At 45.2% G+C, this 18,093-nt stretch overlaps 1 protein-coding gene across 1 annotated transcript in view; it reads left to right on the forward strand.

Moving 5' to 3' along the window:
* The window catches only part of LOC137627099 (mutS protein homolog 4-like), a 128,464-nt gene that overhangs the window by 44,602 nt on the left and 65,769 nt on the right, over window positions 1-18,093 (forward strand). The window contains exons 8-13 of the mRNA XM_068358114.1: window positions 174-295; window positions 617-747; window positions 8,510-8,596; window positions 11,699-11,764; window positions 12,340-12,468; window positions 17,802-17,988. Coding sequence (XP_068214215.1) covers window positions 174-295; window positions 617-747; window positions 8,510-8,596; window positions 11,699-11,764; window positions 12,340-12,468; window positions 17,802-17,988 — 722 coding nt within the window. The remainder of the gene's footprint in view (window positions 1-173; window positions 296-616; window positions 748-8,509; window positions 8,597-11,698; window positions 11,765-12,339; window positions 12,469-17,801; window positions 17,989-18,093) is intronic.

Raw genomic sequence — 18,093 nt, forward strand, 5'->3', positions numbered from 1 at the left:
CCAAAGTAAAGAGACCAACCTGACCTCTCTATGATGAAAATTAAGTCTGTCAGCACAATCTGAAAAAAAAAAATATCGCGAAACGTGCTTGTAAAAGAAAAACGCCTGGGGTTTAAGGGTCGGAAAGTTCCCAATAACATTGATGGTAAAAGGGTTAATGTATCTTATTTCAGGTACTATTGTTTAGCGGCTGTGGCAGCCCTCATGAAGTATGTAGAGCACATCCAGCATGTTACTTATGCTCCCCATAGTCTGCATATCACCCTCTCTTCGTCAGAAAATACGATGTTTATTGGTGAGTAAAATTTCTACATAACCTTCAACTCTATTATTTTTAACAACTTTAAGGATTTAGTATTTTCGTGACACTTTATTCAATGTATTTTGCATTTTGTTTAATAAAACTATTCTAGTATGATCACACATTGTTTTTTCTTTGGTATATTTCTCAAACTTTAAATAATCAAGTACTTTATTTATCATAAAAACATTCTTGCATTTACTCCTAAGAAATTATTGATTTGATAAGTTTCATATTCAATATAAAACAGAAATTGTACGTTGTTGTAGTCTGATTTTAATATTAGTCTGCTATTTTTTCTTTTGGCTTAAACAGATTATTCCTCTTGCCGGAAACTAGAGCTGGTTCGCAGCCTGCGAGGAGGCTGGGAGAACTCGCTCTTTGGGGCTCTCAAGCACACTCGCACTCTGGGAGGAGCGAGGCTCTTGAGGGCATCTCTCTTGCAGGCAAGGAGGTTGAAAGTTTGTAGTGCAGAGGACACCAAAGATATCTTTGGTATTTTCGTGTCCATTATTATTATTATTGTTATTATTATTATTATTATTATTATTATTGTTATTATTGTTATTGTTATTGTTATTATTTCTGCCAACAAAGTTGGGAGAAGGTAATGTTTTCGCCTCTCTTTTGTCTGTTTGTGAACATCTTCCTGGCCACAATTTTACTAATGGAGTAGTGAAACTTTCAGGGATTAATTGTTATATTGAAACGTGGAAGGGATTTAATTTGGAAAGTACTAGATCAAAGGTGAAGGTCAAGGACAAGCAAAAGTTAGACCGAATTAACCCTAACCTTAATCCCAAGTTTGCACATGGTTGTCACACACTTAAAATACACCTACATTCTAAATTGATCCTGGGAAAGGCAAGCTGATTTTGAGAAATAAGCTGCCATAGTGGAGGTCTGCACTCTTGAGTGCTTTTCCAATTTATATTTCTTTTGTTCCATAACCGAAATACAAACCACGCTATTTACAGAGGGGGGTTTACCTTTTAGCGCAGCTGAAATGACGAGCCAATAGTTTTAACGAGGGTTAATTACCCCCGCGCTAGTTAGCGGGGGGTGGGGAAGGGTAGCTTGCTACCCCTCCCCCCTCCACACACCGGTGACTTGCTTCACTTCACTTTTGGCTCGGCGGTGATCAGACGTGTCTGCTCATCGCCCTCGTGACAGCCTTTAATTTTCTGCTTTTTCTTTTCAGCGTGTGTGTTGGTTGGAAGTTGACCTTCAGTTATTTCTTTACAATGCGTACATGCCCTGGAGTTGCCGGTCGTCCTTGTGGGACTTTCATGTCGGACGTAAATACGGATCCGCACACCCTCTGCCCTCAATGTCGGGGCCGACGGTGTGACCAGGAGAACATGTGCCGTGAGTGCAGGGAGTGGTCTGCCTCCCAGTGGGAGAGGTTTGGCCGTCGGCGTAAGAAGAAGTCCAAGAGAAACCGTTCTCCTCCGGGGTTAGTCTTGAAGGAGGAAGGTTCTCGGGACTCTTCTTCCGCCGCCCAAACCTCCTCCGAAGCTCCCCCTCGTCCGCCTCCTAAGGAGAGTCGGCCGAGTGGGAGTGCAGGCCCTTGTTCTGTTTCCCGACCTTCGGTGGGGGGAGAGGGCGTCGCCTCCCATAGCGAGGCGGTTCCCCCTCCTCCTCCGAGGGAGGTTATTGATAATGCCTTATCCAGTGATGATCTTTTACAGATTTGGTCGTCCCTGGGGCTTAAGGGCTTGCCCTCCAGGGTCGCTCTTATTGACCTTGTCTCGTTGGGGGCCGCTGTTAAGCAGTCGCCGGCGGTAGCAGAGGTAGACCCTCTGTCTATTGTCGACGTCGTGGTGACAGAGGCCTCCAACGTGGCTGGGCCTTCCGCCGCAGGTGCTGTTGCGGGTGATGGTGCTAAAGGCTCTCCTCCTCCTTCCATACATCCTTCGAAGGGGGAAGTGAGTCCTTCGGTCTCGGCTGCTGCTCAGCTTCCTTCTGAGGGAAGTGCTTTAACGGAGACTCCCCTTCGGAGGACCGATGGTCCCGACGATCTTCCCCGAGGCCGCCTCCGCCGTAAGGCTCACTGTCCGCTACGCCACAAGGGCCTCCCTTCCTCTTACAGGGGGACTAAGAGGCGCCTTTTTGGGTCTTCATCCTCCGGGGGGGACTCTCCTCGTCATCCTCAACCTACAGCTCCGCCCTCCTTGAACCTCTCTGCAGACCGCTCACCATCTCCTGCCAGATCTTCGCCTTCTGGAGAACTCGTCACCCGACGGGCAACGGTCCCTTCGGGGCTAAGGGATTCTTCCCTTACGCGAGCAGTGCTAGCGCACAAGCGCTCTCCTGATCTTCAGCGCTCTCCTGCTCGTCGATGATCTCCTGCTCGCCAAGACTCTCCTGCTCGCCGATTTCGGACTCTGTGTCCTTGGAGCAGCAGACTTGGTTTGGTCCTCTGGCACGGGCGTTAGTGAGGGTTATGAAACCAGCACTCGCCGGCCAGGGTAACAAACCAACGGCTGTCTCTCCTACGCTGAAGAGAAAGAGAGGAGTGGACTTCGTGGTGACTTCCCCCAGGGCGAAGTTGGTTCCCAAGAGGTCGGTCGCGAAGGTCCCTTCTCCTGCACGAGTACTCTCTCCTTCTCCCGTGGACGAGGCTTTCCGTCCTCAGGTGAGTCCAGTGGGGCGGTAGTCTTCCCCTCGGCACCAGGGGGGGAGACTTCGCTTCAGGCAGGAGAATCGTCTCGTGAAGAAGGGGCCCCTCGAACCTCGTTGTTGGGATCCTGTATCCCTCCCAGGAGGGAATCCAAGGATTCCAAGACCGTCCCTAAATCCTCTGCAAGGATTCGTCAGGAACCCACGACTACCCAGGGGAATGTCCACGTATCACCCCAGGAAGAGATTCCTGGGGCAGGAGACTTAGCTGCCAGCCCGCAGGGAGGAGAACAGCAAGAATCCGAACATGCCTTCTGGCAGGTCCTAAGCCTGATAAGGCAACTTAACAGGCTTACAGATCCAGTCATCGCCCCCCGTGAAGGCAAAGACACGATTCTGGATGAAGTGTTTGACGTTCGGAAGGGCCCTAAGACCAGTGCAGCTCTGCCCTGGTCTCGGGGGCTGAAGAGTGCCAGGGCTAGAGCCAACGCTCAGCTCGCACTTCTTGCCTCCTCCAGTCGTTCCACTGCCGGGAACAAGCTCATCCCTCCTCCTCGCCTCCAGCAGAGGAGGTATTTCGAGATCCTGGGTGAGCACAACCTTGCTCTTCCTCTCCATCACTCTGTGGAGGAGCTGGCGAAGGGAGTTCCCCTTGAGAAACTCTCTGCCCGGCAGGTGTCGTTCTCGGCGGCAGAGATCCTTAACCACGAGAAGGTCGCTAAGTGTGCCATGCAGGCCACTTCGTGGCTGGACTTCTGGCTAGGATCTCTGGGCATCCTATTGCGATTGGAGGACTTGTCCAAGGAGACCAATAGGAAGGCCCTAGAGACCTTCTTGCTCTCGGGCACCCGCTCCATCAAGTTTTTGGCGCACCAGGTTACCACCCTGTGGGCCAACTCAGTGTTGAAGCGTCGCGATGCTGTGTCCGAGAGATTCCATCCGAAGGTCCCCGCCGTAGATGTGTGTAGGCTCCGACATGCTTCCCTTCTGGGGGAGAGCCTGTTTGAGCCTCAAGACATGGAGCGAACGGCTGAGAGGTGGAGGAAATCCAGCACGGACTCCCTCCTCCACAGGGCCCTTACAACTCGGCCCTATAAGCCTCCAACCCCGCCACAACAGCAGCAACAGCCTCGTAAGGCTCCCAAACAGGCACCGGCAGCTAAGAAAGTGGTGTCTAAGCCCCAGCCCTTTCCAGCCAAGGTCAAGAGGGGCGATAAGTCCTCCAGGGGAGGCAAGACTCCTAGGGGTGGCGGCCGCGGCCGCAAGCCCTAGGGGTGGCAGTCCCCCTGCATGTCCACCTGTGGGGGGATGCCTTCAGCGTTGCGTCCGCAGGTGGCAGCAACACGGGGCCGATGCTTGGACGGTCTCTGTGATCGGCCAAGGTTATTGCGTCCCGTTCACAACATCTCAACCTCCCCTGACAGCGAATCCAGTGTCGTTGAGCTCCTATGCCACGGGATCGGCAAAGGGGCTGGCCCTTCAGGCCGAAGTCGAGACCATGCTCGAGAAGGGTGCTCTCCAGGAGGTCGTGGACGGCTCCCCAGGCTTCTTCAGTCGACTCTTTCTTGTAGAGAAGGCTACTGGAGGCTGGAGACCCGTCATCGATCTCTCAGCTCTGAACAGGTTTGTCAAACAAACCCGGTTCAGCATGGAGACAGCAGACACGGTCAGACTTGCGGTGAGACCACAAGACTTCATGTGTACTCTGGATCTAAAGGACGCGTACTTCCAGATCCCAATCCATCCGTCTTCCAGGAATTACCCGAGATTCTGCCTAGACAACAAGATCTACCAGTTCAAGGTGCTGTGTTTCGGTCTCTCCACAGCTCCTCAGGTGTTCACCAGAGTGTTCACCCTGATTTCATCTTGGGCGCACAGGAACGGCATTCGTCTCCTTCGTTACCTGGACGATTGGCTGATCCTAGCAGACTCGGAGTCTACCCTTCTTCGGCACCGAGACAGGCTTCTGGATCTTTGCCAGGATCTGGGGATCGTGGTAAACCTCGAGAAGTCCTCTCTGCAGCCGTCCCAACGACTGGTTTATCTAGGCATGCTAATAGACACCAATCTCTACAAAGCCTTTCCATCAGACGACCGGATAGCAAGGCTGAGGAGGGTGGCGGAACCCTTTCTCAGGCGAAAAGAACTCCCCGCCCAATCGTGGTTGCGTCTCTTAGGCCACCTATCTTCCCTGGCCCGTCTGGTTCCAAACAGCCGCCTCAGGATGAGATCCCTTCAACGGCGGCTCAAGTCCCGGTGGAATCAAGGATCCGATTCCCCGGACATTCGGATCCCAATGGGGTCTCTGGAACAGACGGACTTGCGGTGGTGGCTGGCCGACGAGAACCTGCGGAAGGGAGTGAGTCTTCTCGTCCTCCCCCCGGAATTGACTCTGTTTTCGGACGCGTCAAAAGAAGGGTGGGGGGCGCACGTTCTGAACCAGAGGGCCTCAGGCCTTTGGTCAGAATCAGAAAAGTGCCTACACATCAACCTGCTAGAATTGAAGGCCGTCTTTCTGGCTCTTCAGCAGTTCCAACGGTCCCTGGCGGGTCACTCCGTGGTGGTGATGAGCAACAACACCACGGTAGTGGCTTATATCAACAAGCAGGGAGGCACTTTTTCGCAACAGCTATCCCATCTTGCAGTAGAGACTCTGAGGTGGACCGAAACCCACTCGATAACACTATTAGCTCGCTTCATTCCTGGCAAGAGGAATGTGCTCGCCGACAGTCTGAGCAGGGCTTCGCAGATAGTGAGTACCGAGTGGTCTTTGGATCCTCAGATAGCCAACAAAGTCCTGACTTTGTGGGGTTCCCCGACTGTGGACTTGTTCGCGACAGCCTTGAACTTCAAGCTGCCCCTGTACTGCTCACCAGTCCCGGACCCCAAGGCACTCTGGCAAGATGCTTTCCAGCAACGGTGGGACAACATCGACGTGTACGCCTTCCCACCGTTCTGTCTGATGAGAAGGGTGCTCAACAGGACCAGACTATCGGTCAACTGTTCCATGACTCTGGTAGCTCCGCTATGGCATCACGCGGAATGGTTTCCGTACCTTCTGCAACTCCTGACGGAACTCCCAAGGGAGCTTCCTCCACGACACGAGCTTCTCAGACAACCCCACTCCGGCGTCCCTCACAGGGCCGTAGCCTCGCTTCGGCTTCACGCCTGGAGACTATCCAGCGTGTCATCGCGGAGAGAGGCTTTTCGCAACAGGTTGCGGAGAGAATGTCTCGGCACCTGCGAAGGTCCTCTGAGGGAGTCTACCAAGCAAAGTGGAGAGTCTTTTGTGGTTGGTGTCGTGGAAGGGGTATCTCTCCACTCGATGCCACTATTCCAGCAATAGCGGACTTCCTCGTGTATCTGCGAGAAGAAATGCGCCTTTCTGTCTCGGCAGTGAAAGGCTATCGCTCAGCCTTAAGCTTGGCCTTCAGATTGAAGGGCGTGGATATTTCTTCTAGAACTCTCTTTACTCATACGTAGCTATGAGCTTACCTGCCCCCAGTCGGAAGTGAGACCCCCTCCTTGGAACGTGGTTCGAGTCCTCAGGTCTCTTAAGAGACCTCCCTTCGAGCCATTACGCCAGGCCTCCGATCGCCACCTGTCTTGGAAGACGGCTTTCCTACTCGCCTTGGCTTCGGTCAAGCGAGTTAGTGAACTTCATGGTCTCTCGTACGACATCGCCCATTCAAGGGGATGGGGGCAGGTAACGTTCAGGTTCGTCCCTGAGTTTGTGGCCAAGACTCAGAATCCTGGAGTGCCGGATCCTCGGTTCGACTTTCAGGATCGCGAGTCTCTGTTCTGTAACAAACGACCCAGACCAGCTGCTATTATGTCCAGGGAGGTGTCTGAGGCACTACTTGAAGAGAACGGCTGCAGTCCGTCCTCATGTGCGAGCTTTGTTTGTGAGCACAGGCAGGACAAAGAGGAGGGTCACCAGGAACACCATCTCAGCTTGGATTCGAAGGGTTATCCACCACGCCCTGAATCCTGACCCTCCTCCGTCACGTCGCCCTCGGGCCCACGATGTCAGGGGTATTGCTACATCCCTGGCCTTCAAGAGAAACTTCTCTGTGACGCAGGTACTTCAAGCTGGGGTCTGGAAGCGTCAAACGACCTTCACAGCCCACTACCTGCAAGGCGTGACCCACAGGAGCCTCGATACGTTTTCTATCGGCCCTGTGGTGGCTGCACAACAGCTGGTCTAACCTCAGGCTCCTTTTTGGACAAGTAGCAGTAGGTTGAGGGCATTGTTACCCGGTCTTAGTCTGCGTGAATGAAAGAGTATGTCTGACCCTTACTTCTTTCTTCATTCTCCCCTCTCTTGGGGAAGCAGCATCCTGGTCCTCGCATAGCTGACCTCGACCTCTGCAGGTAACCCATGCTTCTTTGTGCTCCTAGTATTAAGCTTAATACTGTTGCGTCTCCCATACCCTGATGAGGTGGTATGGGGAACGTCCTATCCTAGAATTCCTATCTGAAGGTCTCAAGGTCAACTTCATAGGACGAGTCACACACTCCTCCTCACACTGCTTATATAGGCCACTCATTCCTAGCGATGCTAGGAACTTGTGAGGTACAGGGGCTCCCTCTCTCTAGTGCTGCTCACTGAGGGATCGAGCCCCCGGGCAAGCCGAAGTCAGTAAGGCTGGGGACTTTCCACCCTTCCTAAGGGGTAGGTCACCCTATGTAAATAGCGTGGTTTGTATTTCGGTTACGGAACAAATGACAAATTCGAAGATAATTTGTATTTTTCCTAACCATACAAACCTTAGCTATTTACACATATGTGCCCGCCATCCCTGACCCCCAAGTCAAGTCCTACCTCTAAGTGAAGTGAAGCAAGTCACCGGTGTGTGGAGGGGGGAGGGGTAGCAAGCTACCCTTCCCCACCCCCCTCTAACTAGTGCGGGGGTAATTAACCCTCGTTAAAACTATTGGCTCGTCATTTCAGCTGCGCTAAAAGGTAAACCCCCCTCTGTAAATAGCTAAGGTTTGTATGGTTAGGAAAAATACAAATTATCTTCGAATTTGTCATATTGACTTACTGATGTTACGGTATATTAAAAAAAATTCATATCCACAGATTATTACTGTACTATAACTAGAGGGGCACACAATAAGAGCGGTCTTCCACTGTGGCAGCTTATTTCTCGACCTTTTTGCTCAATCTTGACCTTGACTTAGACCTTAATATGTATTAATTACTGTGGATTTTTATACACTCAATTATGAACGAAGTTTGAAGTCTCTGTAACAACGATGTCCAAAATTGTGGCTGATTACGTGAATTGCAGATTTTGCTTGACCTTTGACCTTGACCTTCCAAAATTTATTAATTTCCATCTTTTTACATAACAGTTAATACCAGCAAGTTTCATTACTCTACGATAAAAATTGTGGCTAGGAAACTGTTCACAAACACACCCAAACGGTGGTTAAAACATAACCTCCTTCCAGCTTCGTTGGCAGAGGTAATTACTGATCCGTGTTCTTAGCATTGTAGTTTTCTTTAAGAAGAAATTTGTATGACAGTAACAGCCTTATGTCGACGATGAAAACTAAATTGATATTCCATTTCCACAGCCTCATGCGGACGTTGCCACGATAACCTCGCGGCACAATGCCTTGCAGTACCTCGTCGAGAACCCGGACCTCTTCTTCACACTTCAGGTTGTGAATTTACAGGTTTAGTTCTTTTGTTTTAGCTTTTAATTGTTAATTCATTCCCATTTTCAATAATCTCTAATCATAGTGTTTCCCGGAGGTAGGAGATACAATTAGATTTCAAATATTGTGTTTATTTCGATACCTGAAGTTCTTATAAGCCCCACTTATAGTAGTGAAAGAAATAGATATCTGTTTGAGGCTCGAGGTGAGCATGGCAGGTTCATCCTTGCCGAGATTCTTGGGCATGATGTGTCTTACCATGCTAGCGGTATTTTTGACTTTATTTTAGTAGCAGGTCTTCTGAAAGCTATTTAACCTTTAAAATGACATCTTTGCTCTTATGGTTTTAATTGAATATTCTTTTATTTATTTATAATAAATTATATCGGTGTCAATGACCTCAGATGTCAGGATGCCAGAAAACCTCAAATTAATCGATCAGTAGCAAAAATGGAATAATTGGGGCAAAGACTATGTGCAGAAAATCCCAGAGAAACGTAAATGAAGATTCACTGGAAGTTAATGAGATGGCTGATTTACTTTCACAATAGAAATAAGAAAAAGAATGAAAAGAATTAAGATGACCCAATGTATATGTCACGTACTCTTTAAAAAGTGAATACAGTACATTTTAAGCCTTCTCTATTGTCTGTCCAAGGCTCATGGGCCTTGTTCTAAAAATAGCTAATTTTATTCAGTAAATACAATATGGAACCCATAAGTTTTTTTTCTTCGTAAATAATGGTGTTTGATCGAATCAATCAATCTTCATTGTCTATGAAAAAAAAACTTTTGGGTTACACATTGTATATATTGAATGAAATTAGCAATTTTTAGAACAACGTCCATCAGGCTCTGGATAAAGAGAATTTTGATTAAGATACAGTCGGAAGCAGGGATTTCTGGTACACCTCGCTCGGAGAAAGTGTGCCGTGTCACACCCTTATTGCGCGGAGAGTAACCAAAGAGATAGCGTAGGGTGGGATGGTAACTGTGGCGTGTAGGACTATGCGTAGGAACTCCCCGTGCAGTAAGGGCATGACAGGGTACATTTCCTAAGAGTGACGTCCCAGGAGATGGATGGATAGTATGCTCATCCACTTCTCATAACGACCACACATTCGGACACAACATCCTTACGGATGTAGGTTCTTCCGTGACTGCCTGCCATTCTCCTAGTAGGGTCCCAACCTAACGCTTTTGACATCTTTATTCTTAGGTCGTTAGGAAGTTCAAGGGAGTCGTCACTTTCCCTTTTCCACAAGACCTAAGTGCACTGACATATCCCAGTTTAGTAAACCAGTCAGTCTTGAGTATGGGGCTTCCACATTCTCTTAAGTATGTCTCTGCTATTAAAGGAGGATGTTTTCTATTTGTGTGGAACAAATCACAAATATTTTATAATATAATTATTTGTGATTTTTTCTAACTATGACACAAGAAGAGTTACAGATGGTTTCAAATTATTGGAACCTAGATATGTCTACTGTAGGGTCTAGAGCCTTTAAATGTGCAGCCCCAAGAATATACAATAAGCTCCCACTAGACATTTGAAAGACTGAAAATATTAAGGCTTTCAATAGGAAACTGGAGACTTTCTTGTTCTCAAAGTGCTTCGATAATGTGGATTTGACAATAAACGAGCTATATGTGGTGGGAAATATTGAATGCTTTCAAACGAACATTATAAAATGACTGGAGGTCCTGTAGAGAGTAGGGTTCCCCTGCTGTATAGGACCAGAAAACCATCCCTTAAAGTAAAGTAAGTGAAGTAAACCCAAGTCCAAGTTACTGCCCGTATCAACCACCCAGCAACTATGAAGTTAAAGGTCAGAGTAGATCCTAGGTTAAAGGTCAGAGGTAGGGTTACTCCACCCAACAGGCAACTATGTTTATCATGTTAAAAGATTAAATGGCCCTTTTCTGGCTTCCCTGTAGTCATACTTCCATTAAAGAACCCAGGTTTATATACATACATACATATACCAAGGCACTTCCCCCAATTTTGGGGGTAGCCGACATCAACAAATGAAACAAAAACAAAAAAGGGGACCTCTCCTCTCTACGTTCCTCCCAGCCTAACAAGGGTGCCACAGCCCACCCTCCCCCGTTATCCACCACAGATGAAGCTTCATAATGCTGAATCCCCTACTGCTGCTACCTCCGCGGTCATCTAAGGCATCGGAGGCAGCAGCAGTGCCTACCGGAACTGCGTCACAGTCGCTCGCCATTCATTCCTATTTCTAGCATGCTCTCTTGCCTCTCTCACATCTATCCTCCTATCACCCAGAGCTTTCTTCACTCCATCCATCCACCCAAACCTTGGCCTTCCTCTTGTACTTCTCCCATCAACTCTTGCATTCATCACCTTCTTTAGCAGACAGCCATTTTCCATTCTCTCAACATGGCCAAACCACCTCAACACATTCATATCCACTCTAGCTGCTAACTCATTTCTTACACCCGTTCTCACTCTCACCACTTCGTTCCTAACCCTATCTACTCGAGATACACCAGCCATACTCCTTAGACACTTCATCTCAAACACATTCAATTTCTGTCTCTCCGTCACTTTCCTTCCCCACAACTCCGATCTATACATCACTGTTGGTACAATCACTTTCTCATATAGAACTGGCCGCGGTGGCATAAAAACAATTAGAATAGCGCCAACGTTATCCCTGCGTGTCATAAGAGGCGACTAAAAGGGACGGGACGAGGGGGCTGGGAACCCCCTCTCTTGTATCTACATCCTGTGAGACATTGACAGGTTTATATAGTCAGGAAAAATACAAATTACTATTGAAAGTTTTCCCCCAGTTGCGACTTACCTCTGAATGGTTTCTCGAGCACTAACATGGGTGAACCTAATTCTATAAAGGAGAGTTGTATCTGGATTTGATAAATATTTCAGTGTCACCTGACCATCTTTAGTTAATAAGTAATTAACCTAACAGTTAACATTGATGTAGATAAGATTGTGAGAATTTTTCAATATTAAACTTACCCGGTGATCATATAGCTGTCAGCTCTATGATCACCGGGTAAGTATATTCAAAAATTTATTTTACCAATGAAAATAACATTTTTCTAACATAATTCCAGAGCATCCTGGGAAGATTTCCGGACATAGACTGGCTTCTGTCGATGTGTGTCCAGTTACCAAAGGAAGTAAGTCAAACAAGTGTCTTTCTTGAAGGACATTTTTAAGTATTGTATTATTTTGCGTAGCCTTATTTACGTTTGATATTTTATTCATTGTGCTATTGAAATAAAGTCTTGGAACATCTATTAAAATATGTTTTCTTCATGCAAAACTGAATTTTAGTTTTAAAATTTATAATCTGATTATATTAAAATTTAAAAACATAGGAATGGATTAAGAATAATCTCCCCCTTATAGTTAATAGCAACATGTCTGGCTATATATATTTCTTTCATGCCGCGCTCAGCGGCATTGCTAGACGTATGACTGCTCGGTCTCTCTCCTTCCCTTGTCCCTAGGGAGAGGGAGTACTCATACCCTGGTGGGTGTACCTCAGGGTACTCTACCCTGAGAGATACACTCGTAAACGACAATCTCCCACAAACTGCTGAAACTGCCATGTTGTATTTAGGAATGAGGGAGGGGATACACTAGTATTAGATATTTAGGTTTTAAGTAACCGTGAAAATGGTTCTGATATTTCGATATGAAATAATTTCTCATTGATTATTACCACTGTAACTCTTCATCTATCAATAAGGAAACGGAGCAACGATGCGAGCTGAGGTTGAACTACGTTATCGCCCTGAAGAACACTCTGGAGTTACTCGATCCATTAAGGATGGCTCTGGAGGAAGTGTCTGACCCACTTTTGTCGTCAGTGAAAGAGGTAGGGGTATTAGATATGTCTTACAATTTGCATTTGGTTTGGGAATCTACAATATTTTCTTTGAATGATTTTTAGACTTGAAACTTGCATTTGATTCACTGATTAATGTTGGAGGAGAGCGCTTTTAACTTATCAGGTGGAAACTGACTTGAGAGGAAAAATAGATACAAAATAAACGCAGTTTCGAAGTGAACTGTTTGCTTAAACCCTCCTTAATTTAAGTAATGAATTTACAAATATATATCATCTTTCTTGTGAAGGTTATGATTCTATGTGGCGTTGTATTGCAATTAGTTATGTACGCTTATGCTGCACAAACCTCTTGTCCTTCAAAATAGGGAATGTTTTCTGCCATGAAGATTGTTAATAGAACAATTAACGACGAGTGGTAAACGTGGGCGAGTAACTCTGCCCACGCTCATGTAAAAGATTCTTCATTTTGTTTTTGACCGTAACAAGTACGGTTGTACTTTTCGGTTGTATTCAAGGCTGTTTAACCCTTTTACCCCCAGGCTATTTGGAAATTTCTAACCCTTAACCCCCAGGGGTTAATTTTTTTCAAGCACATTTTGCAGTATATTTTTTTTAAATTGTTCTAACAGCCTTAATTTTCATCATAGAGAGGTCAGGTTGGTCTCGTTCTCTTGGAAAATGTCTGAAGTTTCTCAAAAAATTATCAAAAATATGCAAAATAAAATTTAAATAGCTGTTTTTTTGCAAGGACGTACTGCTACGTCCATGGGGGTAAAGGGATGGCTTTTGTGAAACGTACCTGTACGTCTTTTTGGGGGTAAAAGGGTTAATAATTTTTCCATAATTTTGGCTAGAATTTATAACATCTGCTTTGACATCTGCTTCGCGTTAATAATGGAGCGAAGCAGGAATACGAATGTGGGCTAACTAAACCAGCGATAGATATACTCACTATGCGTTTAGGAGTATGATTTTTCTCAATTATCCCCTTTTACCGATTGTAGATCTTGCCCTCCAGTTAGAGGCACTCGTATTTTTAGGAGCCGGAATGCCAAGTCTTCACCCGCGTCATTCTTAGCCGTTTGCTGTAGCTTCTGGGTATACGCACCTGTCTTAGTCCCTGTGAGTATACTTCAGGAAAAGGGCGAACTCGCATCTAGATCGTCAAATATTTTCAGGGTTGGTGAAGTGCAAGGTGATCTCCTTACTTGAAATGTGCAGGGAGCCCTTCCTTGTAGACTGTTGATTACAAGTGACCAGGTCATGAAGGTAGGCCCTCGATGTCTTTATGAGGGTGTACAAAGGTAGGATTACCTCAGTCCTGGTATCCCCAGTGCCAGTGACCCCATTGGGGATCCTCACAGCGCACCCTTAGCTAAGAAGCCGCTCTTCTAGGAGAACACTCCAAAATCAAACCATTGTTCTCTAGTCTTGGGTTGTGCCATAGCTTCTGTACCATGGTCTTCCACTGTTTTGGGTTAGAGTTATCTTGCTTGAGGGTACACTTGGGCACACTATTCTTTCTTATTTCTCTTCCTCTATTTTTTTGTTTGAAGTTTTTATAGTTTATTTACTCTTATTAAGATATTTTAATTTTCCGTGTTTTCTTTCCTCACTGGGCTATTTTCCCTGTTGGAGCCCCTGGGCTTATAGCATCCTTTTTTTCCAACTAAGGTTGTAGCTTTGCAAGTAATAATAATAAGTAGGCTTCCTCTCCTGTGGGACGTAAGAATGCTCCAGAGCATGTATATCTGGGAGTTTCATCCCAATGCCTGTCCCCTGTGAATAGATTCAGTACCATTCCCCTGTGTCTGTGACCCCACTAGTCACTCTTATTCTAGTCACCTCTGTGCCTGTAACACGCCCTTGTATTTGTGTTACGAGTACCAGTGAGTATGTTATCTGTGTCCCATGTGACAGTGTTCCCTGTGTTGCTGTTCCTGTCGGAGCAACCTGTGTGGTTTTTCCCTTTGGGAGATCTTCAGCATCGATGGTCGCCCAGACCTTAACTTCTCTGCTTACAGAACCTGAGGAGAAGGTAGGCATGAGGAAGAAGTGAGTTTGCTCTTTTCATCTTTCAGTTCTGATTTTGATGATTCTAGTAAGAAGAAGGAGGTCCAGAAAGGCCAGTCATAGTCAGGTTACAGTAATAGGGTTCTTGACGACACCACCTTTCCTTTGGGGGAAAGGTTGGAAGGACGACACACTGGTGGTGCCTGGCCCTGTGCTATGTTCCTGTGTCACAGCCCTTTGTGCCCATGGCCTTGGTTCCCAGTGTAGCCAGACAGAGGTCTACGGCCAAATACGGGCCTGTGTACACCCATCACCCTACTTGGACAGTGAACTGCTGCTCCCTTCTCCGATAGGGGCACTGCTGTATCCAGATTTGAGCTCTATTCTCTCAAGGGTCTTACACCTACCCCATATGAACTTTTGAGACGGTCATCAGACACCGACCTGGCTCTCAAGATGTGTCTTTATGTTTGCCTTAGCATTGACTAAAAGAGTAGGCGAGTTACACAGCCTCTCATTTTATCAACCCATGCTGAGTATTGGCAAGTCTTTTTAGTTTTTTGCAAGTTCATGGCCAAAACTCGGAACCCGCTGAGTAATGACCTCAAGTTTGAGACCTTCTTGATCCCTGTCTCTGTTAGGATTGGCTGGTGCTTAAGAGGAGGTGCTTTGTTGTCCCGCAAAGAATTTGCAGTGCCCATCTTAAGAGGACTCGACATCTAATGCCTGAGTGTCTGTGTGTCTTCCTTAGCACTGGCAGAACCAAGAAAGTTGTAGTAGAATACCATCTCTCTCTGGGTACAACCTATGGCTTGGAAATTTGGATTACAGTATTGCATTTTTGGCTAAGAGAACGTCCATGTTTCATGTTTCAAATATGTTTTTTAAAGAAACAATCTAATTTATTGCTAAAATTCTCTTTTATATAGTTATCCAAGCACATCCCATATGCAACACACATCTGACCTGTGTGCTTATTTACTTTTACTTCAAAAATGCCTGGGAAAGCTTTTTATTTTAGTATCCCATATATAGTAGTTCCACCATTTTCTATGATTCTGTGAGGAATAGACTGTGTGTGTTCTTATATACCACATGGATTTGTTTGCTGCACTTTTGTTGCTTTTCTATTTTTTATTTTGACAATTTTTAAGTTATGATTATGCTGAACGATTCATAAGATGCCAGGAAAGATTAAATAAGCCCAAGGTTTAAAATAAAAAATACACAGATGAGAATATATAATGTTAGCCAATCCTGCTTATGTCTGTGCATTTGGTGCATGTAGCGTGCTGATGCGCCGGTTGGGTAATAACAGAGAAGCGGTGTGAATGCAACTATTATTATTATTTGCTAAGCTACAACCCTAGTTTGAAAAGTAGGATGCTATAAGCCCAAGGGCTCCAACAGGGGAAATAACCCAGTGAGGAAAGGAAATAAAAAAACTAAAAGAAATGTCTAAGATAAACATTAAAATAAATCTATTACATATAAACTATAAAAACTTCAAAATAACAAGAGGAAGAGAGATAAGATTGAATAGTGTGCCTGAGTGTACCCTCAAGCAAGAGAACTCTACCAACTTTATTTGGACGGAGCATGAGTATATAACTTTATTTGAACGTAGCATGAGTATATAACTTTATTTGGATGGAGCATGAGTATATATATAACCCGTTCCAGTCAAGAACGGCATAGAAATTCAAACAATGATTCAAGAACATAGAGGCATAAACAAGTTATTGGTGCAAGGGGAGAGCGATACGATAATATACAAAAAACAGAAATACCGTCACAGTGTATGCGTGTTTGAACGATATTTTTGGATTTGAAGGAAGGGCTTCACCACTGGTTAGTAAAAAATCGTGAAATTTAAGGATTATGTCCTTCTGATCCCCAGTGGGGAAGAGCTTTTGACAGGAGAGTTGGGGGAGCTATTCTCCGGTCCTCACCACCTGTCGTTAACTGGCTCTTAGTATTATTATTATTATTATTATTATTGTTATTGTTGTTATTGTTATTGTTGTAATTGTTATTGCTATTGTAACTTGCTAGTTGGAAAAGCAGGATGCTGTAATCCCAATGTCCCCAACAGGGAAAATAGCCTAGTGAGGAAAGGAAACAAGAATTTTTTTTTTTTTTTTTTTTTTTTAAGAACAGTAACATTAAAATAAATATTTCCTATATAAACAATAAAAACTTTAACAAAACAAGAGGAAGAGAAATTAAATAGAATAGTGTGCTCGAGTGTACCCTCAAGCAAGAGAACTCTTAACCCAAGACAGTGGAAGACCATGGTGCAGAGGCTATTGCAGTACCCAATACTAGAGAACAATGGTTTGATTTTGGAGTGTCCTTCTCCTAGAAGAGCTGCTTACCGTAGCTAAAGAGTCTCTCCTACCCTTGCCAAGTGGAAAGATGCCACTGAATAATTACAGTGCTGTAGTTAACCCCTTGGATGAAGAAGAATTATTTGGCAATCTCAGGGTTGTCAGGTGTATGAAGACAGAGGAGAATCTGTAAAGAATAGGCCACACTATTCGGTGTAGGCAAAGGGAAAGAACCGTAACCAGAAAGAAGGATCCAATGTAGTACTGTCTGGCCAGTCAAAGGACCCCATAACTCTCAAACGGTAGTATCTCAACGGGATACTACTTGCAAATAACATCATTTCTAGTATCACTTTTATAGAAATGAACTGACCGTGGATGAGAAGAATTTGTGTGGAAAATATCCCAAACTCCAGAACATACTTGTCACCTGTGTTTTTCTTCTATATTTTGATACATCATACTTACACAGTACTGTATGGTAATACTTCTAGATACAAAATTAATTCGTTCGGGAGTGGCTTTTGTATCATGATTTTTCGTATAATGAGGGCAGTTTTACAAATAAATAGACTCGTTCGTTCCAAGCCCTACAAAACCATATTAAATTTTTTTTAGGGCTTATAACGAATTAAGCAAATTACATATAAAACTGCTCTCATTATACGAAAAATTATAGTACGAAAGTTACACCGGAATGAATTAATTTCATATCTATAGCTATTACTGTGTGTAATTTTAGGCAAACTCATGTACTGTATAAATATAATCATTTTAACCCTTTTAACCCCAAGGTAAGGTTAAATTTCGAGCACATTTTGCTATATATATTTTTTTGAAATTGCTCTAACAACCTTAATTTTTGTCATAGAGAGGTCGGGTTGGTCTCATTCTTTTGGAAAATGCCTGTAGTTTCTCATAAAGTTATCAAAAACATGTAAATAACAGCGTTTTGTAAGAACGTACCGGTACGTCCTTTGGGGGCAAAAGGGTTAAGTAGTGTATCATCATTCTTAGGCAGTGAAGAGTCAATCTCTGAAGGACCTCCTCGATATGTTGCGCGAGGTTTTGCACGAAGACGCCCGGCTCGTGAAGGGCACGGCATCCATGCGAACGCAGAGGTGCTATGCCATAAAGAGCGACGTTAACGGGCTCTTGGACGTAGCGCGCAAAATCTACTCTGAAATCATTGATGATATCACCTGTAAGGAAATTTGTAATGGTGTTTCCATGTCGTAGATGAGGTCTCACACAGGACCTGCAGTTCTTTGTTCTCTTTCATAATAATTGTCTTTTTTGTCCGCTCGTC

This window comes from Palaemon carinicauda, chromosome 34 (assembly GCF_036898095.1).
Source record: "Palaemon carinicauda isolate YSFRI2023 chromosome 34, ASM3689809v2, whole genome shotgun sequence".
In the NCBI taxonomy this organism is placed as follows: Eukaryota; Metazoa; Arthropoda; class Malacostraca; order Decapoda; family Palaemonidae; genus Palaemon; species Palaemon carinicauda.